Source organism: Symphalangus syndactylus, chromosome 13, assembly GCF_028878055.3.
Source record: "Symphalangus syndactylus isolate Jambi chromosome 13, NHGRI_mSymSyn1-v2.1_pri, whole genome shotgun sequence".
Classification (NCBI taxonomy): domain Eukaryota; kingdom Metazoa; phylum Chordata; class Mammalia; order Primates; family Hylobatidae; genus Symphalangus; species Symphalangus syndactylus.
The window spans coordinates 128,616,120-128,639,476 of record NC_072435.2 but is presented as its reverse complement, the minus strand read 5'-3'; the positions used below and the strand labels follow the sequence as shown (position 1 = coordinate 128,639,476).

The following is a 23,357-nucleotide window of genomic DNA, read 5'->3' as shown; positions in this document are numbered from 1 at the left end:
ACATTAATGCTCACTAAATTCATTCCTATTCGTATTCTCTATCTCTCTTTCTACAAAATAAAATTGCTTACCTTCCTGATTAAGGCAAACTCATCCTGATGGTGTGCGCTTTGCCAGCTGGACAGCTGGTAATGCCAAAACAGTTTTAAATACATGCTTACAAAAGAACGGTTTTCACTGTACATAGAACAAAACAGGAAGAGTACCTTGGTAATTTTCTGTGATGTAGCTTATACTTATTTCACACTGAATAACAAATGTCTATAGTCAGATTCAAGGATAACTGTCAGCATTACCTTAAATCCAAACTCTGAAAGTTAAAACCATAAAACACCTAAAAACACTTCTAGTTATGTTTGTATGTTTCAACAAAAAAAAACTACTCTTTATTTTTTATGTCAGTATTGTAGTTACATTTTCAGAATCACATGCTGTGGGGAAAAATCAGCAAGTAGAAGGTTTATAATAAGCCAAAAGATTTATTTATAACATTTTCTGAATTCACTTTAAAAAAAGCAATCCCCCTTCCCTCAAAATAGAACCCTTTCCCACATATTCCATCCAGTATGACTTTTCAGATATCTAAGATTTTGCTACACTCATTACAATGGTAGTTTTCCCACAGTGTAATTCTCTGATATAGGTTTGAAATATTGCAGAAAGTCACTCTACATTCATTTATACAGTTGCTTTTTTCTCCTACGAGAGTATTAAAATTTAAGTATTGCATTGTAAATGAAGGCATTCCCAAATCACTGTGTTTGTATCACTTTGCTTAAACATGAATTTTCTGATCTCCAAAGTACATCTTTGTAAAGCTCATCCCTTGCCCATGCATTCTGTCCTGGTTGACAGATGCAGAATGAGGGCTAATCTCTGGCTTTCTCCAATCTATTGTATATATATTCTTTCCTGGTAGGAATTTACACACGTAGAGTAAGGGAATCCTACCAAATGAAGTCTTCTCAACATTACCAGATGGAAGAATCTTCTCAACAATATTGATTTCACCTTGTTATTGCAAAAAAAAAAAAGTGGTTATTAATGGCTTTTCCACATATTCCTGGGTTTTTTTTCTCCAGGATGTTGAATAAAGTGTGGGCCATATTACTTCACAGTTATCACTTTCATATAAGGCTTCTTTCCAAGAGTTCTCTGAAGTAAAAGTAAGGCATTATACTTTTTTAAAAAATTCCATACATTCATAGTTTTTCTTTGCAGTGTAAATTCACTGGTGTTCAGTAAGGAATGAGTGGTAATTAAATGAATTTTCATATTCATAGGGGTTGTCAAGAGTGTGTGTTCTCTGATGTTTAGCAAGGTTTGAGCTCCAGCTGAAGGATTTGTTGCATACCTTACATACATAGGGTTTCTCTCCAGTATGAGTTCTCTGATGTAGAATGAGGGAAAAGCTCCGGCTGAAGGCTTTATCACATTCAGCACACGCATAGGGTTTCTCTCCAGTATGAATCTTCGTATGTTGAATAAGGGATGCATGCCAAGTGAAAACTTTACCACATTCATCACATTCATAGAGTTTTTCTCCAGCATGAATTCTCTGATGTTTAATAAGGAATGAGTGACAACGGAAAGCTTTCCTACATTCATTACATTCATACGGGGTTTTGGTTGTATGGATGCTCTGATGTCGAGTAAGGTGTGAGAAACGGCGAAATGCCTTCCCACATTCAATGCATTCATAAGGTTTCTCTCCAGTATGTGTAATCTGGTGGCGAATGAGTTCTGAGCCACTGCTAAATGCTTTCCCACATTTCCTACATATATATTGTTTCTTTCCTATGTGAATTCTCTGATGTCGAGTGAGGTTGGAAGCACGGCTAAAGGCCTTTCCACACTCAGTACATTCATAAGGTTTCTCCCCAGTGTGCGTTCTCTGGTGTTCAATAAGAAATGAAAGGTAACTGAATGTTTTATTACAGTCCTTACACTCATGGGGTTTCTTTCCAGTATGTATCATTTGATGTTTCACAAGGTTTGAAATCTGGCTAAAGGTTTTGCCACATTCCTTACATGCATATGGTTTCTCTCCAGTATGAGTCCTCTGGTGTAACACCAGGGAAAAGCGTCGACCAAAAGTTTTTCCACATTCATGGCATCCATAGGGCCTCTCCACAGTACTGATATTCATATGTTGAGCCAGGGCTTCTTGATGAGAGACTGTTACTCTCCTAATACATCCCTGATTTTCTTGCAGCATCTCAGTATGATCCTTGCATTTCCAGCCTCCTTTAAAACTGGAATACACAGGGCCTTGACTTAGAATTCTTTCCATGATCAAATACTGGGATGAGTCATCATAAATGACATTTTTTGGTGAAAAGTCTTTGATCTCACCACTTGACTCTGAAACTGAAAGATACCAAAAAAAAGTGAATGTTTCTTTTTCCTGTATTGAATAAAATAAGGCCATTTCTCCCTTCTTTAGCAACAGAATGAAGTTTTAAAAGATCTTATCAATAGCAGCTTTCACAGCTGTCTGTGACTGACATCTGAGTAGTATGCCCAGAACTTCAGAAAAGATCAAATAGAGATAGACATATAGGTAAATAAGGAGAAAGAGTAAATATAAGTAATTGAAAGAGCAGGGAAAATAGAGCTATCAGGAAGTATTTGTGAAGGATAGGCTGCTAGTCTTCTTCACCATCATTTAAACGGTATTTACTGCCAGAATTATCTAAAAATGGCAATTTCATAATGCTGCTACTAAACACTGTGTTTGTCAGATTGCACAAAGACATTAGATTCTGTTCATTTAGTGCCTTTGGAACATCTTATAATAACTTACTCTAAATGAAAAAAAAGCAGTTTCTCTGAAAATTTGCCTATGATCCTCCAACTCTACCTTCTGAACTATTATGAAGTTCATATTTGGTATAATTATGTCTTCTCTGGGACCTATTTGAGGGTGGAATGTGGGAGGAGGGTAAGGATTAAAAACCTGACTATTGGGCATTATGCTGATTACCTGGGTGACAAAATTACCTGTACACCAAACCCCCACGACACACAATTTACTCATGTAACATGAGTAACCTTTAACCTAAAATGAAAGTTGGACAGAAAAATAAAGTGTCTTAATATCAAATGTGTTTGACAAACATAAGCCCTAATTTTCTCCATGCTGAATTTTAACGATGGACTTCATCATTTTTAAATTGGAACGGAATTTTGAAATAATATGAAGTGTCTCCTTAAAAATACATTCATACTCTTGGCCGGGCGCAGTGGCTCATGCCTGTAATCTCTCAGCACTTTGGGAGGCCAAGGCGGGCAGATCATGAGGTCAGGAGATCGAGACCAGCCTGGCTAAGATGGTGAAACCCTGTCTCTACTAAGAATACAAGAAATTAGCCAGGCATGGTGGCATGCACCTGTAGTCCCAGGTACTCAGGAGGCTGAGGCAGGAGAATCGCTTGAACCTGGGAGGCAGAGGTTGCAGTGAACCAAGATTGCGCCACTGCACTCTAGCCTGGGTGACAGACCGAGACCCTGTCTCAAAAAAAAAAAAAAAAAATGTGTATCTTTAGGAAATTCTTATTAGGAAATCTACACTTAAGTGTATAGAGGTAAAAGGCCGTAATATATAGAACTTATTCTCAAATGTTTCAGAAGAAAAATCATATGCCAAATGATAAGGCAAATGTGTATAAGCAAAGGTGAATGTGGACATTCTTTGTACTATTCTTATAACTTTTACATAAGCTTAAAATTCCCATAACATCTAAAAATGCATTTTTCATTTCAGTCAAATGTACGTTGGCACTTTGGGGAAAATGTTATCTGTTATCACTCCCACTGTAAGCTTTTAAGGAAAGGTAAATAGACTGTATGTTTCTTTGATGAAATATTTAATTCATATCTCAATAATGGATCAAGATCTGTATCTATATAGTAGGTACACGAAATACTTGAAAGATCAAGATGGAGAGGCAGTGAAACAGCTGTTAAAATAATTGTGTCAATGCAGATAAAACTTTAAATTCCTTTCTTGCCTCTTCTTTAAACCAAATTCTGTATCTACTGAGTACCTAAATAAGAGCCCTGTAGATGTAAACTGAGTAATTCTTTTCAGGAACTGAGAATATAAATAGGGAAAGAGAACACAGAAGAAAATATTGATATAAGACACAAGAGCAAGTTCATTATACTTAGGGTAAAAATTGTATAAAAGACCAGAGATAAGATTTAAAAATCAACTGCAATAAATAAAGGCTTCATCTAGAAATGCTGCAAGGAAACTTGTTGGGAACTGAAATATACCAAGTAAACCTGGACATTAAAAAAAAATAGAAAGTTGTTGGGGCCGGGTGTGGTGGCTCATGCCTGTAATCCAAACACTTTGGGAGGCTGAGGCTGGAGGATCACTTGAGTCCTAGAGTTTGAGACCAGCCTGAACAACATAGTGACAAACTGAGACCCCTGTCTTTACCAAAAAAAAAAAAAAAAATTGAAACTTAGGCATGGTATTGTGCATCTGTACTTCTAGCTACTTGACAGAGTGACCTGGAAGGACTGCTTGAACCCAGGAATTCAGGCAACAGAATGTCACCCTGTCTTAAAAAAAAAGGGGGTGTTGGACAGGTACAATGTTATTGTTAGATATGAAGAATAAGCTCAGGTGTTCTCTTGCATGGTAGGGTGATTATACCTAATAATAATGTATCTTTCAAAATAGAAGAGAGAAGTTTTGAATGCTCTTGTCACATAGAAATGATACACGTTTGACATAATGGATTTGCTAATTAACTTTTATATTATCATTATACAATGTATACATGTATTGAAACATCACATTGTACTTCATAAACATGTATAGTCATGTCAATTAAAAAGAAAAAAGAAAAAATGGGGTTAATTGCACAGATTTAGTGTATTTGCCATATGATGTCTCACAACGAGAGTAAAAAACATAAGAAAACAATGTTGAAGATATAAAAATGTAATGCTAATTACATATCTCTTCACACACTTCCCTTCCTCAATCACCTCACCTCTTCCCATCTCCTACTATACCTCCATACTCTTTTTAGTAGATGCCAAATGGATTTGAGGAAACTCAGTACTATTAAAAGCCTATAGATAGAAGGTTTCTTTTTTTTTTTTTTTTTTTTTTTTTTTTTTTTAAGAAACAGAGTCTTGCTCTGTCACCCAGGCTGGGGTCCAGTGGCACGATCATGGCTCACTGCAACCGCCACCTCCTGGGTTCAAGCAATTGTCCTGCCTCAGCCTCCCGAGTAGCTGGGACTACAGGCACACGCTGCCACGCCTGGCTAATGGTTTTTTTTATGTATGTATGTATGTATGTATGTATGTATGTATGTATGTATCTTAGTAGAGATGGGGTTTCACCGTGTTGCCCAGGCTGGTCTCAAACTCCTGAGCTCAGGCAGTCTGCCCATCTCAGCCTCCCAAAGTACTAGGATTACAGGCATGAGCCACCAAGGTTTCATTCTTGATGCAATAAAGGATTCCTTTGATAAACCAGCAACTAATATACTCCAAGGAAATTTTTTAGATGTATTCACTCTTTTCTTGGGAAAACAGCCCAATATCTTCTATCGTCAATGTTATTTAAGATCAATACAGGAAGAAGGAAATTATGGAAAATTATGACAGGTAGACTTGCAGTTTCCAGTCTGACTTACAAGGATCTTAGAAGTCACTACTCTGTCCTAACAACAAGCAAAAAGTTGAACAAACTAAACTCTTGTAGGATCCCTCAGAGAGGTGCAGTAACAGGGCAAACAACTGCCCCCAAAATGAGACAGGAAGATACGCTGAGTGACAACTCACCAGAAAAGAAACTCGCAAGCAGAAACCTCTGCAAGAACCAGTAACTGATGAATAGCTGGAAGCTCAATGTGGACAAGTCTGGTTCAAAACTCTAGTCATGGGTGTCCCTAGGGTTCTGTGAGTTTTACCTCCAGGAGCTCTATCTGGTGTGCAGAGTGAATATTGGAGAAAAATTCCCTTGTGTTTTTGGAAGGGCTAAGATAAAAATAGCCATTTTTTAAAATAGACTAGAGTATTCCATTCTTAACAAGGCCTGCCCTCAGGAGAAAATATTTTACCAGAGCCTAACCTACCCTGGGGAAAGGAAATACCAAACTCTAGTCAGCTCTAGCCTTCCACCAAGGGAAAGGGAAATATCCTACTCTAGCCCCTTCTAGCCATCCTATCCCACATAAGGTGGAAAAAAAATTAAGAACTAATTAAGTTCTTAGTCCAGCACAGGCTTACCATAATTTTAAGATTACAAAATGCTTCTCTTCCCCCAACACCTTACCACTACATTATGAAAGGCAGTTCCCTTTACTCAGTACATCATGTCTACCCTTCAACATAAAATTATAAGGCATACTAAATGACAACAACAACAAAAAAAGTTTGAACAGACTGAACAAGCATCAGAATCTGAGACAGATATGGTAGGATATGTTGGAATTATCAGTCCAGGAATTTAAGAAACTATAATTAATATGCTAACAGTTCTACTGGGAAAAAGTATACAAGATGCAAGACGAGATGGATAATGTAAGCAGAGAAATGAAAATTTTAAGAAAGAATCAAAAAGAAATACTAGAAATAAAAATTCCTTTAATGGGCTGGGCGCAGTGGCTCATGCCTGTAATCCCAGCACTTTGGGAGGCAGAGGCTGGCAGATCACAAGGTCAGGAGATCAAGACCATCCTGGCTAACACAGTGAAACCCCATCTCTACTAAAAATACAAAAAATTTGCCGGGTGTGGTGGTGGGCACCTGTAGTCCCAGCTACTCGGGAGGCTGAGGCAGGAGAATGGCGTGAACCTGGGAGGCGGGGCTCGCAGTAAGCTGAGATCGCACCACTGCACTCCAGCCTGGGCGACAGAGCGAGACTCCATCTCAAAAAAAAAAGAATTCCTATAATGAAAATAAAGAATGCCTTCAATGGGCTCGAGTATTCTGTGTAGATATCTCAATAGAAACGTCCAAAACTGAAAAAGAGATAAAATATTGAGGGAAAAAAAAGGAACAGATTATCCAAGAACTGTGGGACAACTACAAATGGTGTAATATATGCATAACAGAAATACTAAAAGAGAAGGAAGAACAGAAGCAGTCTTTGAGGAAATAATGACGGAGAATTTCCCCAAATTAATGTCATAAACCAAACCACAGATCCAGGAAACACAGAACACCAAGCAAGGTGAGTGCCCTCTCACCCCCCACAAAAACCCCTGCAATTAGGTATATCATATTCCAATTTCAGAAAATCAAATACAAAGAACAAAGAATTCAAAGGAAAAAAACCTTACCTATAAAGAAACAAGGCTTGGAATTACAGTAGTCCTCTCATCTGTAGTTTTTCACCATTTCAGTTACCTTTGTTCAATATTTAAAAGTATTAAATAGAAAATTCCAGAAACAATTCATGTATAAACTGTACACCATTCTGAGTAGTGTGACGTCTCGCACCATCCTGCTCCATCCCACCCCGAATATGAATCATCCTGGCATATCTATGCTACAAATGCTACCCACCTGTTAGTCACTTAGGAGCTGTCAGATCACCTGATGCAGTATCGTAGTACTTGTGTTCAACTGACCATTATTTTACTTAATCATGGCCCCAAAGCACGTAGTGATGCTGGCAATTCAGATATGCCAAACAGAAGCTACAAAATGCTTCCTTAATGGGAAAATGTGAAATTTCTTCTCCACTCAATAAGGAAAAACTCTCTCATATGCTGAGGTTGCTAAGATTACAGCAGAATGAGTCTTCTATTCATATGAAGAAGAAAAAAAGCAACTCAGCTAGTTTTGCTGTTGCACCTCAAACTGCAAAAGTTATAACCACAAGTGCGTAAGTGCTTAGTTAAGGTGTAAAAGGGCCAGGCAAGGTGGCTCATGCCTGTCATCCCAGAATTTTGGGAGGCCAAGACAAGGGGATTGCCTAAGTGCTTGAGGCCAGAAGTTTGCAACCAGCTGGGCAAGATATGGAGTACCCGTCTCTAAAAAATTTTTTTTAAATTAGCCAAGTGTGGTGCCATGCACCTGTGGTCCCAGCTACTCAGGAGGTTGAGGTGAAAGGATCGCTTGAGCCCAGGAGCTCGAGGCTGCAGTGAGCTATGATAACACCACTGCACTCCAGCCTGGGTGACAAAGTGAGACCCTGCCAAAAAAAAAAAAAAAAAAAAAAAAAGAGGAAAAGGCATTAAATTTTTGGATGGAAGACATGAACAGAAACATTCTAACCAATGGCAATGAGGTTCAATACTATCTGCATTTTCAGGCATCCATTGGAGGTTTTGGAAAATATCCCCTGAAGATAGGGGAGGATTACCGTACATCAGATCTTCTCAGAAACCATAAAAAAAAAAAAAGGAGAGTGAAGTGAAATATTTGAAGTGCTGAGAGAAAAAAAAAAAAACTCTCGAGCCCACAATTCTGTAGCCTGTGAGATTATCCTTCAAAAGTGAAGGAGAAATTACTCTCTTAGAAAAAAGTTTTTTTAAGGAATTTGTTGCCAGTACACCTGCCCTGCAAGAAATGTTGAAAGAAGTTCTTCAGAGAGGTGGAAAATGATACAGGTCAGAAACTCAGACCTACATGAAGAAAGGAATAGCATTTAAGAAGAAATAAGTAAATGTAAAATAAATATTTTATTTTTTTAAAAGGCAGGGTCTTGCTCTATTGCCCAGGCTACAGAACAGTGTTGGGATTATATCTCACTAGAGCCTCAAATTCCTGGGCTCAAGCACCTCCCACCTAAGCCTCCCAAAGTACTGAGATTCCAAGTGTGAGCCGCTGCACCCAGCCTTAGTTTTCTTATTCTTAATTAACCTCACAGATAACAGCTTGTTCAAAATAATAACAATGTGTTGCCCGGGCATGGCGGCTCACGCCTGTAATCCCAGCATTTTGGGAGGCTAAGGCCGGCAGATCACCTGAGGTCAGGAGTTTGAGACCAGCCTGGCCAACACGGTGAAACCCCGTCTCTACTAAAAATACAAAAATTAGCTGGGCATGGTGGTGTGCACCTGTAATCTCAGTTACCCAGGAAGGAAGCTGAGGCAGGAGAATCTCTGGAACCCAGGAGGTAGAGGCTGCAGTGAGCCAAGATCATGCCATGGCACTCCAGCCTGGGTGACAGAGCAAGACTCCATCTCAAACAATAAAATACAAGGCCGGGCACGTTGGCTCATGCCTGTAATCCCAGCACTTTGGGAGGCCAAGGTGGGCAGATCACAAGGTCTAGGAGTTCGAGACGAGCCTGGCCAATATGGTGACACCCCGTCTCTACTAAAAATACAAAAATTAGCTGAGCGTAGTGGCTTGCGCCTGTAGTCCCAGCTACTCAGGAGGCTGAGGCAGAAGAATCGCTTAAACCCAGGAGGCGGAGGTTGCAGTGAGCCGAGATAGTGCCACTGCACTCCAGCCTGGGTGACAGAGCAAGACTCCATCTCAAAAATAAATAAAATACAAAAAATTAGCCAGGCATGGTGGTGCACACCTATAGTCCCAGCTACTCAGGAGGCTGAGATAGGAGAATCACTTGGACCCGGGAGGCAGAGGTTGCAATGAGCCAAGATCATGCCACTGCACTCCAGCCTGGGCAGCAGAGCGAGACTCTGTCTCAAAAAAAAAAATAATAACAATGTATTTTATGATTATAGCTTACATATAAGTGAAATGAATGACAACAGTGATACTAAGGACTGGAGGAAATAATGAGAAATATTTTATTATAAGGTACTTGCACTACACATGAAGTGGCATAGTATTATTTGAAAGTAGGGTTGGATTATTTATAAATGTAGGCTGGGCGTGGTGGCTCATGCCTGTAATCCCAGCACTTTGGGAGGCCAAGGCAGGTGGATTACTTGAGGTCAAGAGTTTGAGACCAGCCTGGCCAACATGGCAAAACCCTATCTCTAGTAAAAATGCAGACCATTAGCCAGGCATGGTAGCACGCGTGCCTGTAATCCCAGCTACTATGGAGGCTGAGGCAGGAGGATCCATTGAACTCGGGAGGTGGAGGCTGCAGTGAGGAGAGATCATGCCACTGCATTCCAGCCTGGGTGACAGAACAAGACTCCATCTCAAAAAAAAAAAAAAATGTATATTGCAAACTTTAGGACAACCATGAGAAAAAGAAGTATAATCAATATGCTAAGAAAGAAGAGAAAATGAAATCATATAAGATGCTCAATAAAAAACACAAAAGGGGGCCGGATGCATAGGCTCACACCTGTAATCCCAGCACTCTGGGAGGCTGAGGTGGGCAGATCACCTGAGGTCAGTAGAGACCAGCCTGGCCAACATGGTGAAATCCCGTCTCTACTAAAAATACAAAAATTAGCCAGGTGTGGTGGCAGGCACCTGTAATCTCAGCTACACAGGAGGCTGAGGCAGAAGAATTGCTTGAACCCAGGAGGGGGAGGTTGCAGTGAGCCAAGATTGCGCCACTGCACTCCAGTCTGGGCTACAGAGTGAGACTCCATCTCAAAACACACACACACACAGGAGGTTAGATGTGGTGCCTCATGCGTATAATCCCAGCACATTGGGAGACTGAGGCAAAAGGATCTCTTGAGCCCAAGAATTTGAGACAGCAGTGAGCTATGATTGTATTGTTGCACTCTATCCTGGGAAACGGGGAGACCTTGTCTCTAAAGAAATAAATAATTTTTTTTTTTTTGAGACAGAGTCTCGCTCTGTTGCCCAGGCTGGAGTGCAGTGGGGTGATCTCGGCTCACTACAACCTCCGCCTCCCGGGTCCATGCCATTCTCATGCCTCAGCCTCCCGAGTAACTGGGACTATAGGCACCCACCACCACGCCCAGCTAATTTTTTGTACTTTTAGTAGAGACGAGGTTTCACCATGTTAGCCAGGATGGTCTCAATCTCCTGACCTCGTGATCCGCCCACCTTGGCCTCCATAGTGCTGGGATTACAGGCGTGAGCCACCGTGCCCAGCCAAAAAATAAATTTTAAAAATAAAGGTCAATAGTCTGAATACACTAACTGAAGACATTGTCAGAGTGCATCACAAAACAAGACCCAACTATATGTTGTGTGCAAGAAACGTAGTTTAAATATGAAGATGCATATAGATTTAGAATAAATGAGTACAGAAAGGTATACCATACTAACACTTATCAAAAGAAAGAGGAGTAGCTAAATTAATTTCAGACACAGCAGACTTCAGAGCAACGTTAAAGAAGAGCATTGCATAATGATAAAGGAGTCAATACTCCAAGGAAGAAATCATAAAAATCCTTAGTGTGCATGTGCCTAATAACAAAGCATCAAAATACATTAGGCAAAGCCTGATAAAACAGCAAGGAGAAACAGATGAATGCACTATTGCAGCTGGGGACTTCAACACCCCTCTTGCAGAACTGGACAGATCCAGCAGGCAGAAAATCGGTAACAACATAGCTGAACTTAACAGCACCATCAATCAACTGATATCAGTAGACTACTTCACGCAACAGATTACACATTCATCTCCAATCCCAAGACATTCACCAAGATAGACCCTACTCTTTGTCATAACACACATCTTAACAAATTTCAAAGAACAGAAATCATATAATATGTGCTGTCAGACCACAATGGAATGAAACCAGAAATCAGTAATAGAAAGATTAAAAGGAAAATCTCAAAACACATGGATATTGAATGACGCACTTCTAAGTAACACGAACAAGAAATCTAGAAAGAAATTTAAAAATATTTTTAACTAAATGAAAATGAAAATACAACTTATTTCAGTGGGATAATCAGTGGGATGCAGTGAAAGCAGTGCTTAAAGGAAAATTTATAGCATTGAATTAATATATTAGAAAAAATGTAAATCAATCATCTACCTTATATGTTAGGAAATTTTTAAAAGAGAAAATTAAATTCAAAGGAAGAAAAAAAGAAATAAAAGAGCAAAGGGCCCAGGTGCAGTGGCTCACACCTGTAATCCCAGCACTTTGGGAGGCCAAGGTGGGAAGATCATTTGAGGACAGGAGTTCAAGACCAGACTGGACAACATAGCAAGACTGTCTTTACAAATAAAAAATAAAATATTTAGTCAGGAGTGTTGGCATGTATCTGTACTCATAGCTACTTGGAAGCTAAGGCAGGAGGAAGGCTTGAGCCCAGGAAATTTAGGTTACAGTGAGCTATGATTGTGGCACTGCATTCCAGCCTAGGTGACAGAGCAAGATCCTGTCTCAAAAAAAATAGGATGGGTGTGGTGGCTCACATCTATAATCCCAGCACTTTGGGAGGCTGAAGTGGGTGGATTACTGGAGGTCAGGAGTTCAAGACCAGCCTGGCCAACATGATGAAAGCCCGTCTCTACTAAAAATACAAAATTAGCTGGGCGTGGTGGCGTGTGCCTGTAATCCCAGCTACTCGGGAGGCTGAGGCAGGAGAATCGCTTGAACCCGGGAGGCAGAGGCTACAGTAAGTGAGATAGTGCCATTGCACTCCAGCCTGGGCAAAAGGATAGAAACTCTGTCTCAAAAAAAAAAAAAAAGCACAAGTACAAATACTGATGAAATTAAAAATAGGATATTAATAGAGAAAAGCAACCAAATCAACCTAGTTCTCTGAAAAGATAATTAAAATCAATAAGCCTCTAGCCAGGCTAATTAAGAAAAAAAGATATCATACATTATTAATATCAGCAATGAAAGAGGGCCTCAGTACAAATTTCATGGATAAAAAGTATAATAAAGGAATACCACAAACAACTCTGCCTACAAATTTGATAACATAGATAAAATGGACCAATTCCTTGAAAGACATGCATTGCCAAAGCTCACACAATAAGGAGGAAACTATCTGAATAGGCCTTTATCTAGCAAAGAAATCAAATGAGGCTGCGTGCGGTGGCTCACACTTACAATCCCAGCACTTTGGGAGGCCAAGGTGGGCAGATTGCTTGAACCTAGAAATTCAAAACTAGACTGGGCAACATGGTGAAACCCCGTCTCTGCAAAAAATACAAAAATGAGCTGGGCATGGTGGAGTGCGCCTGTAGTCCCAGCTACTTGGGAAGCTGAGGTGGGAGGATCACCTGGGCCGGGGGAAGTTGAGGCTGCAGTGAGCCATGATTGCACCACTGCAGTCCAGCCTTGACAACAGAGTGAGACCCTGCCTAAAAAAAAAAAAAAAATCAAATGAATAATTAATAACTTTCAAAAATGAAAGCATCAGGATTCACTGGTAAATTCTACCAAACATTTAAGGAAGAAATTATACCAATCCCCTCAATCTCTTCCAGATGACAGAAGCGGAGGGAAAACTTCCCCACTCATTCTATGAGGCCAGCATTGACCTAGTATCAAAACCAAAGGAATTATAAGAAAAGAAAATGACAGGCCAGTATCTCTCATGAACATAAATGTAAAAATTCTCAACAAAATACTAGTAAATTTAATCCAACAATGTATAAAGGGAATTATACTCCATGCCCAAGTGGAATTTATCCCAGGTATACAGGACTGGTTCAACATTTGAAAATCAATTAATGTAAAATATAATCCATCACATCAACAGGCTAAAGAAGTGAAATCACATAATATCAATAGAAGCAATAAAAGCATTAGCAAAATCCAACAACCAATTGTGATAAAAAAATAAAATCACATGATAATATCAATCATTCATTGCTGATGAGAATGCAAAATGGTACAATCACTTTGGAAGACATTTTGGCAGTTACTTACAAAACTAAATGTATTCTTTTTACTATATGACCCAGCAGTCACACTCCTTGGTATTTACCCAAATGAAATGAAAACTTATGCCCATACAAAAACCTGCACACAGATGTGCTTTATTCAAAATTGTCAAAACTTTGGAAGCAACCACAATGTCCTTAAGTAGATGAACAGATAAGTAAACTGCAGTACGTGCAGACAGTGGAATATTATTCAGTGCTAAAAAGAAATGAGCTATCAAGCCATGAAAAGACATGTAACTAAAATGCATATTACTAGGCATTATTATGTGAAATAAGCCATTTTGAAAAGGTTAATTCCAACTCTCTGACATTCTGGAACAGGCAAAACTACGGAGACAGTAACAAAAATCAGTGGATGCCAAGGGTTAGGAATTGATGATTAGGCAGAACACAGAGAATTTTTAGTGCAGTGAAACTACTCTATATACAACAATGGTATTTGCAGGAAAAAATCTAGAAAGATTTAGAGCCTTCCTTCCTTCCTCCCTTCCCTTCTTTCTTCCTTCTTCTTTCTTTTTTTTTTTTTAGACAGAGTCTTGCTGTTGCCCAGGCTGGAGTGCAATGGCATGATCTCGACTTACTGCAACCTCCGCCTCCCAGGTTCCAGCGATTCTTCCACCTCAGCCTCCCGAGTAGCTGGGATTACAGGCGCACACCACCACACCTGGCTAATTTTTGTATTGTTAGTAGAGACGGGTTTCACCATGTTGGCCAAGCTGGTCTTGAACTCCTGACCTCAGGTGATCTGCCCACCTCGGCCTCCCAAAGTGCTGGGATTACAGGCGTGAGCCACCGCACCCAGCCGTATTTTTATTTGTATAATAAAGATAAAGAGATATAAATATGCAAATTGACTAGCATTCCTATAGAGAAGCAATATAGAAAAGAAACTGGGGAAAGTTGCTTAAGAAGAAACAACAGGTATGCAACAGTTTTACAAAGAAAATTCAAAATTTTAAGAAGCTGTGCAGGTAACTCCTAAATGTCTACTTTAGTTCAGCATCAGCATCATCTGGTCATTTGTTAGAAATGCAAATTCTGGCTGGTCTGAATGCAGTGGAGTTTACAAGTCATTGATCACAACTACTTATAGATTTCTTTGTTTTTCCTCCACTCCCACTGCTTTTTTTTTTTTTTTTTTTTGACTAGCCAAAAAAAGAAAGAAATGCAAATTATTTGGTTCCACCCCAAACCTACCAGTTTAGAATTTCCAGGGTGGGGCCTAGGAATATGCATTTGAAACCTCTTGACTATGATATTCAATTGCCTACTGGATTTATATATTCGTATCCCACAGAGACCCAAACTCAACATGTCTCAATATAATCTTCCCTCCCCTACAAACTTGATCCTTTTTTCTACTAAGGAAACAACCATACCACCAAAAAGACTAATGTCAACCACGACTTCTCAGTCTTCTTTCTGTCTGTCATCTAGCCAATCGCCAGGTCCTTTTGAGTCTACTTCTTCACTTTATTTCCAATCTGTCTACCTCCCTCAGCTCCCTGGATGCCTAGATAGTTCAGGTAATGATTAGATCTACACTAGGTTGCAGCAACAACTCTTAAATGGTAACCCTGTTTATTTAATTCAGAGAAAAAAAGGGGCAGGGGTAAGACAAATACAATAAAATGTTAATCATTAAATCTATAACTAAGGCTGTATAGATTTGAGCAAAGAGAAAAATGAAAGAGAATTGAGAACCCAGAAACATACAAGCACAAAAATTGACATTTAACTAATTTCAAAACAGTGAGGAAAATGGTTGATGTATCAATAAATGGTACTATGATAACTGGATCTCCATACAAAAGATAGCAAAGTTGACTACTAACTCACATGACAAAATAAAGTGAATGATGGATCGAAATGTGAATGGCAAAATAGGCTTTTTTAAAAGAAAATATAGGCCAGGCGTGGTGGCTCACGCCTGTAATCCTAGCACTTTGGGAGGCCGAGGTGGGTGGATCATGAGGTCAGGAGATCGAGACCATCCTGGCTAATACGGTGAAACCCCATTTCTACTAAAAGTACAAAAAATGAGCCATGCGTGGTGGTGGGCGCCTGTAGTCCCAGCTACTCGGAGGCTGAGGCAGGAGAATGGCCTGAACCCGGGAGGCAGAGCTTGCAGTGAGCAAGTGAGCTTGAGATTGCGCCACTGTACTCCAGCCTGGGCTACAGAGTGAGACTCCATCTCAAAAAAAAAAAAAAAAAAAAAAAAATAGGAAGATGTCTTCATCATAATCCCTTAGTAGGTAAAGATTTCTTAAACAGGCTAAAAAAATACTAAATATAAAAGAAAAAATTGATACATCTGACTACACTAAAATTAAGAATTTCTGTTCATCAAAAGAAGCTATGAAGGTAAAAAAAAAAAAAAAAGCCACATGTGAAAGATTTTGAAGTACATACAATTAGTAAAGGATTTCTATCTAAAATATATAACTTCTGCAAATCAATAAAAGAATCCAATAGATACATGAGCAAAAATCTTCAAGATTCACTTCACAGATGGGGATACCTACATGTTCAATAAACATATGAAAAGGTGCTCAACTTTATTAATAGCCTGACAAATGCAAGTTTAAACCACAAGCTACCACTGCACACCCTTCTGATAGGTGAAAATTACGATGCCCAACAGGCATTCACTTATTGGGTATGTGGGAGTATAAGTCAGTCAAGGGTCTTTGGAAAACATTTTGGCATTATCTAATAACATAAAGAGGTGCATTATCCTCCAACTTGGCAATTCCAGTCCTAGATAATAAACCACAGAGAAACTTGTGCCAACACGTATCAGGATATAGGCACAGTAACAGCACTGCTTGCAGTATCTCTAAATGTGCGAAAAACTTAAGAAGCCCTCAATAGTAGAATGAATAAATTGTGGTATACTTATTTGTACGATGAAAAAAACTATTAGAGCAATTACATTAAAAATTTTTTTAACTTTTAAAAAAATAGGGTCTTGCTCTGTTGCCCAGGCTGGAGTGCAGTGGCACAATCATAGTTCACTGCAGCCTGAAACTCCTAGGCTCAAGTGGTTCTCTTACCTCAACCTCTCAAGTAGCTAGGACTATGGGCACATGCCACCATGCCTAGCTAGGTTTAAAATTTTTTTGTGGAGACAGGGTCTCTCTATGTTGCCCAGGCTTGTCTTAAATTCCTGGCCTCAAGTGATTCTCCCAACTCAGCCTCCCAAAGTATTGGAATTATAGGCATGAGCCACCATGCACAGCCAAAAACATTTTTAAAATAATTTTGAGAAGCAAATCAATAAATACATTATAAATCTTTCTATATAAAGTTCACAAACACACAAACCTAAACTATAGTGAACACAAATGCAAACAGCTGATGAAACGATAAAGAAAACCAAGGAAGCTACTTTACCATAAAAGCAAAGAGATGATTGGCTTTATTGGAGGGTTACGATGAGCACACAGAAGGCTCTCAAGGAACCTAGCAGTGATGTGTTTATTGACCTTGGTCACATGGGTGTTTGCCTTATAATAATTTATTAAGCTGTACATGTATGTTCATGCATTACTTCTGTCTGTGTGTGATATTTCACAAGGAAAAAAAATTTCAAAATAAGATACTGGAAGGAACACATAAAAACTTCAAGAACTGTGTTAAAGTAGTAGAATTAGGCCAGGCACAGTGGCTCACGCCTGTAATCCCAGCACTTTGGGAGCCCTAGGCGGGCGGATCACTAGGTTAGGAGTTTGAGACCAGCCTGGCCAACATGGTGAAACCCCATCTCTACTAAAAATACAAAACTTAGCCAGGCATGGTGGCAGGTGCCTGTAGTCCCAGTTACTCAGGGGGCTGAGGCAGCAGAATCACTTGAACCCAGACAGCGGAGGTTGCAGTAAGCTGAGACTGAGCCATCGCACTCCAGTCTGGGGGGCAAGAGCGAGACTTCGTCTCAAAAAAAAAAAAAAAAAGTAGTAGAATTAGAGGCAACTTTCATGTTTTCCTTTTTCCTCACTTCCTTTGTACATGCTTTTATCAGTTTTGTTATTTTTTAATTCAAAAAGGACATTTTTCCTTATTTGCTCCCACTAAACGAAGTTTCCCTGCACCTGTTCCATCTCACTGCTTCAGCCCACATTAGTACCTCCTTTGCAAACCCTTCTGGACATTCTCCTAAGGGACTCCGCAGCATTTCATATTAACAACCACTACTCTTCCTTAAAGCTACAGCTCAGTTTTCATGGCATCTGTTTCATCAGTCCTAAGCTGCTGCCTCCTAAAAAGTACGCATTCCTCCTTTTCTCTCTAAAAATCAGTGTACCTCCATTAAACATGTGCTAATAGAATCAACTATAGAATTTACAGAACTTACAGAATTCATCACTTTTTCTCCAAAACTGACCCTTTTTCTGTCTTTTGTTTCTCTACTACTATCTGTATCCAAATTACCCAAGCCTAAAACACCAACTGGAAATTCCTTTTTTCACTGCTGAACTGCTAATTTGAGGATATCTAATGCAAGTTATTTAGACACATCACTAGGCCATGAATTCCTTGATAGTTATTACACTTTTGCACACCCTCTAGTCTCTGTAGCACTTAATAGAAAGTCTTGAGAAAGATTTGACAAGATTAAAATTTCTGTAAATATTAAGAGTGTATGTGAAGGAATAAATGTCAATTAATCAAAGAGTAATGAGTTAATCTTTTCAAGGTGATTAAATAGAACAGCAAAATATGTACTTTTAAATTTTTTTTTCTTTCTCAGGTTGAATTTAGGCAATAGAAATATATGTCCATTTGAAGAAAGAAAGGAAAGAAAAAAACAAAAAGAAATGAAATTCAGAGACCAGACAGAACTAATGATGGGAACAAAAAAGACACCTGTGAGAAAGTAGAGAAAGTATAAGGTGAGAACTGGTCGAGTATGTCAGCTGTTAAGTAATACAGAAAAAACAAAGAGAATTGGGTATGAAGTAGTCTTTTATGGAGTTGTAAGTGAAACTTCAGTCTTTATACCTCTGGTATCTTTTTTTTTTTTTTGAGACGGAGTCTTGCTCTGTCGCCCAGGCTGCAGTGCAGTGGCACGATCTCGACTCACTGCAAGCTCTGCCTCCCAGGTTCACGCCATTCTCCTGCCTCAGTCTCCCAAGTAGCTGGGACTACAGGCACCCGCCACCATGCCCAGCAAATTTTTTTGTATTTTTAGTAGAGATGGGGTGTCACCATGTTAGCCAGGATGGTCTCTATCTCCTGACATCGTGATCCACCCACCTCGGCCTCCCAAAGTGCTGGGATTACAGGCGTGAGCCACCACGCCCAGCGAATCTCTGGTATCTTTAAGGGAAAATTTTCCAATCAACATATTAAAAAGTATTCCTTTCTCATTGACTAACTGAGTGGTTTTAAAAAATTTACCCATCAGCTTCCAACTCACTCACCTGAAAACAGATCTCTTTTCACATCCCTTTTCCCCAGCCAGGGTTCTTTCCCTTGCTCCAATAAAGAAACCACATCTGGCTTAGAAATGGAAAGACCTGCTTGCAGAAAATGAAATAAATTCAAAATCAGTCGTTGAATCATAAGAGGGGCCACAAAGGAAATGACAGATGTAACTTTTTAAAATGTCTAAAAATAAGGTGCAGTTACGTCCCCATCTTAAAACTAATTTTAAGAAACCCCATACCTCTCTTGGGAATTTTCAGCCAGATAATTATAACAGCCACCCTAATGGTCAAATTTTGACTTGAGGGAGATGAAGAAGAATACTTACCCAGTGAGACCAGATGGCCATAGTTCTCCAACATTACACATCTGTACAAATCTCTTTGAGCAGGTTGAAGCCATTTCCACTCCTCCTGGGAGAAGTCTATGGCCACATCTCTGAATGTCACTGACCCCTGAAATGACAGACAGATATTTGCATGACCAGCATGCATGCCCCCAAACTCCCTCATCGAGGAATAAAACGAGTCTCACTGTGGAGGTTAGGCAATGTGTCTAAGTAGTAACAGTGGGAGTTTTCAGAATTCTGAGTAATTATATAATGAAGAGCCTAGCTCTTGTGTTTTGTTGCATAACTGGAGAAAAGGAGAAAAAACATAAATTATCTGTCCTGAGATAATTTACAATTTTATTCAAAATAAAGGATTCTACACATGAATAATATGGATTTTTGGCATTGGTTGTAAAAATTCTTAAGATCTTACAGTATTCCTTTATGTTAATAAACAATGTATATTTTCCTTAATACCAGCCTATTTTAATATAATTCAGCCAGAATTTCTTCAGAGTAGTAATTGGCTATAGCAGATAACAGCACCACCCTTCAAGCGGGGCATACAGTCTCAAGTTTGTCACAGTCATCCCTAGTCCTAAAGAAATACCTGTGAAACTTAGCGGTAATTTTAGCAATGTCACAGAACAAGGAGGATAAGCAATAAAGAATCTTGATTCCTCAAGAAGAGAATGTAATACCTCCCAGGAGAGAACCTAAAGCACTATCCCTCAGAGTTGGGGGAATAATATATAAGCTCTTGCTTTGCAGCCTGGTTTTGCACCACTTGAGTGATCCACATTGATCTGTAAGGCATGAATGGGAATTTAAAAGGTCTCGAACTAGTAGCAGCCCCAGATGGATGGCAGTTATAATTTACAGTTTTGAAGTTTAATAAAAAAGTGATTAAAGACTGTTGACTAATAAAGCAGCTGTTTCCTACACAGCAAGATCTGCAGCAGAGGTGGAAATTGGATTCCCCAGCAAAACTCAGAGAGCCTCTGAATTTGGAGAGAAGTATGACAAAAAGTAGGACAAAGAAGTGGAACTGAAATGAGGGACTCATTTTGAATAGTTGACCCTGTTATCCCCACTGCTGTGAAACACAATTACCAGCCAAGCCCTTAGCCCCAATCAAAATAAAAATGTGTTCCTTATGTCATGTCTGAAAAATGAGCTCTGTGGATTCAGAGATTTTGTTTTGGTCACTTCTGCATCCTCAATACATAGAATGCGCATTAGAATCACTTGGAAGGACCGTTAGACTGCTGGGCCAAATTCCCAGTTTCTGATTCAAAAGGTCTGGGGTAGGACTCAATAATATTCATTTCTAGTAAGTTCTCAGATGATGCTGATACTGCTGTTCCAAGGATCACACTGTGGGAACCACTGAAAGTAGAGGTTCAGTAAAAACATATTGAATAAATGAATGAACGGGCGCTGGAGTAACGTAAAGCACTCCTCATTTTAATACTGTGGGAAAGAGGAGGCAATGTAACAGCTGGCACCCTACCCTCTCACCCTAAAACATGCCAGCCAGGTCAGAAACCCCGCCCACATCTGGATAGCTTCCTGTCACTCTCTTCATGTATACTTAAGTATAAGCACCTGAAAAGGAGGAAAAAGGGACCGGTTCCTGGGGTTCTGCCAGGCAGGTGGTTGTAGGAGAAAGAAAGCCACGTCCCAAGTCCTGAAAAACACGGCTGCACTTCACAAAGAAAAGAGGAAACAGGCTAAGTGGGTTGGCTCACTTGAGGCCAAGAGTTTGAAGTTACAGGATGCTATGATCGCTCCACTGCCTGGGCGACAGGAGGAGACCCTGTCTCTCTCTCAAAAAAACAAACAAACAAATATATATATACACACACACACACACATATATATATGTATAAATCATCAGCTTACCTGAGACATAGCTCACAGAAGGGACTAAGGAGATCAGAAAAGTGTAAAATGGCAGACCTGGCAGAGAGAGAAAGGAGCCCTGAGCGAACGGGCCAGCTAGGCCGCGCCCAAGTCACTAGATTCCCGTACTGGGGATTCCCGTGGCCCCCGCTCCGCGCCTCCCACGTAGAGAGCAAGGCGCCCTGAGAGATGGCGCTTGGACCACTGGGGCCGGCTTTCTCTTCCTGCCACGGCGCGCCTCCCCAGAACCCCCTCACCTAACAGTGGCCACAGGACGGGGCGTTTCCGTGGTGCTTTCCGCCAGGTGGGCGTAGCGTTCCGGGGCTCCAGACCGAGTCACCGGCCGGGGCCATCCGGCGCAGACCGGGCGGGCTCCTTTCCTTGCCCACAGCCAACACAGGCCACACGCTCGGCACCGCCCCCCAGGGCCCCACCGCCGGCTTCGCAGGAATTGCGTCTTCAGAAGCCTCGCGGACGTCACCCCAACCAGGCTGCCGGCCTCAAGAAACTACAATTCCCAGAAACCAATGCGGCCCTGCGCGCAAGGGCTTTTCGTTCCTACTGGAACTCCCAGAGGCCTCGCCTGCCGCGCCCAGAACGCCAGGAGACAAAGAACCAGGGCCCGGGACAACTACGATTCCCAGACGCCACCGCGGCCCGGCGCGCCAGAGCATGGGGCTATCCTCCCACGCCCAGAGCCGAGTAACAAAGAACTCGGGTCCTAGGCAACTACACTTCCAGAAACAACCGCGGCCCCCCGCGGAAGAGTACACAGGGCTTTGCGTTCCTATAACTGACAGAGTGCTTCCCGGCCACGCGCACAACCAGCCGAGAAACGAAGAACGCAGGTCTACGGCAACCACACTTCCCAGAAACAACCGCGACCCCGCGCGAGAGAGCATATGGCTTTCCCCGCCCCACTACAACTTCCAGGGTGCTTTGAGGCCACGCGCACATCATCGAAAGACAAAGAATACGAGCTTCAGGCAACTACACTTCCCAGAACCTCTAGCGACCCTGCGCAAAAGAGCGGAGGACTTTCTTTCCCTACTACGACTCCCAGAGTGCATCGCGGCCACGCCCAAAGCCAGGAGACCACGCAGGGCTCTAGCGACTGCATTCCCCCAAACTCCTGCACCGCACGCGAGAGGGTATAGGGTTTTCCTCCCCTACTACGACTCTCACAGTGCCTCGCTGGCGTGCATACACTGCCCGAACACAAGGAACTGGAGACTCAGGTGACTACACTTCCCAGAACCCACCGCGGCCCAGCAAGAGCCCAAGACCGCCTGTATTAAACACCTAGGATTCTTAACGACTGTGGAGTCAGTACTTCAGTCTAAGACCTTTTGTTACTGGAAAGGGGTCCGGATCTCAGACTCTAAGAGCGGGTTCTTGGATCTTGCGCAAGAAATAATTTGAGGCGAACCCATAAAGTGAAAGCAAGTTTATTAGGAAAGTAAAGGAATAAAGAATGGCTAATCCATAGGCAGGGCAGCCCTGAGGGCTGCTGGTTGCGCATTTTTGTGGTTATTTCTTGATGATATGCTAAACAAGGGGTGGATTATTCATGCCTCCTCTTTTAGACCATATAGGGTAACTTCCTGACGTTGCCATGGCCACTGGTGGGCAGTAAGGACAATCAAAGGTCGCTCTCATCGCTATCTCGGTTTTGGTGGGTTTTAGTGGGCTCCTTTACTGCAACGTGTTTTATCAGCAAGGTCTTTATGACCTGTATCTTGTGCCAACCTCATGTCTCATCCTGTGACTAAGAATGCCTTAACCTCCAGGGAATGCCACCCAGCAGATCTTAGCCTTATTTTAACCAGCCTCTACTCAAGATAGAGTTGCCCTGGTTCAACCGCCTCTGACAGTGGAAGATGTAGCAGTGAGGACAGCCAGAAGTCACTCTCATTGCCATCTTGGTTTTGGTGGGTTTTAGCC

General features: G+C 41.0%; 2 protein-coding genes across 10 annotated transcripts in view; one reads left to right on the top strand and one right to left on the bottom strand.

Annotated features, from left to right (window-relative positions):
• The window catches only part of ZNF891 (zinc finger protein 891), a 57,593-nt gene that overhangs the window by 22,033 nt on the left and 12,203 nt on the right, over nucleotides 1-23,357 (top strand). For 3 of the 4 annotated variants that reach the window (XM_063614811.1, XM_063614808.1, XM_063614810.1), the window contains 2 exons: nucleotides 18,501-18,642; nucleotides 20,456-20,570. In XM_063614811.1, the coding sequence (XP_063470881.1) occupies nucleotides 18,501-18,630 (130 nt within the window). In that variant the 3' untranslated portion in view covers nucleotides 18,631-18,642; nucleotides 20,456-20,570. Of the gene's footprint in view, nucleotides 1-18,500; nucleotides 18,643-20,455; nucleotides 20,571-23,357 lie in introns of those variants that run through there. The other variant, XM_063614809.1, reaches the window with a different exon arrangement.
• ZNF140 (zinc finger protein 140) lies at nucleotides 351-22,240 on the bottom strand. Of its 6 annotated transcripts, none has more exons than XM_055240023.2 (5): nucleotides 21,671-22,240; nucleotides 21,414-21,470; nucleotides 19,506-19,632; nucleotides 19,174-19,269; nucleotides 351-2,370 (listed from the first exon to the last, which is right to left on the bottom strand). In XM_055240023.2, the coding sequence occupies exons 2-5, from the start codon at nucleotides 21,420-21,422 to the stop codon at nucleotides 1,229-1,231; spliced, it is 1,374 nt and encodes a 457-aa protein (XP_055095998.1). In that variant the 5' UTR covers nucleotides 21,423-21,470; nucleotides 21,671-22,240; the 3' UTR covers nucleotides 351-1,228. The 6 variants fall into 6 exon arrangements, with proteins under 6 accessions (XP_055095998.1, XP_055095997.1, XP_055095996.1 ...); XM_055240022.2 differs by having other exon boundaries at nucleotides 19,174-19,272; nucleotides 21,671-21,906; XM_055240021.2 differs by having other exon boundaries at nucleotides 19,174-19,272; nucleotides 21,414-21,492; nucleotides 21,671-21,771.

Bases quoted from the DNA above. Each gene is read 5' to 3' on its own strand.
- ZNF140 (XM_055240019.2), bottom strand. From the start codon at position 19,689: ATGAGGGAGTTTGGGGGCATGCATGCTGGTCATGCAAATATCTGTCTG. The intron at 19,273-19,505 runs GTAAGTATTCTT...ATTTTCTGCAAG, and splicing joins TGGCCATCTGGTCTCACTGG to CAGGTCTTTCCATTTCTAAG. The intron at 2,371-19,173 runs GTGAGTGAGTTG...GGTATCTTTCAG, and splicing joins GAAAAGAGATCTGTTTTCAG to TTTCAGAGTCAAGTGGTGAG.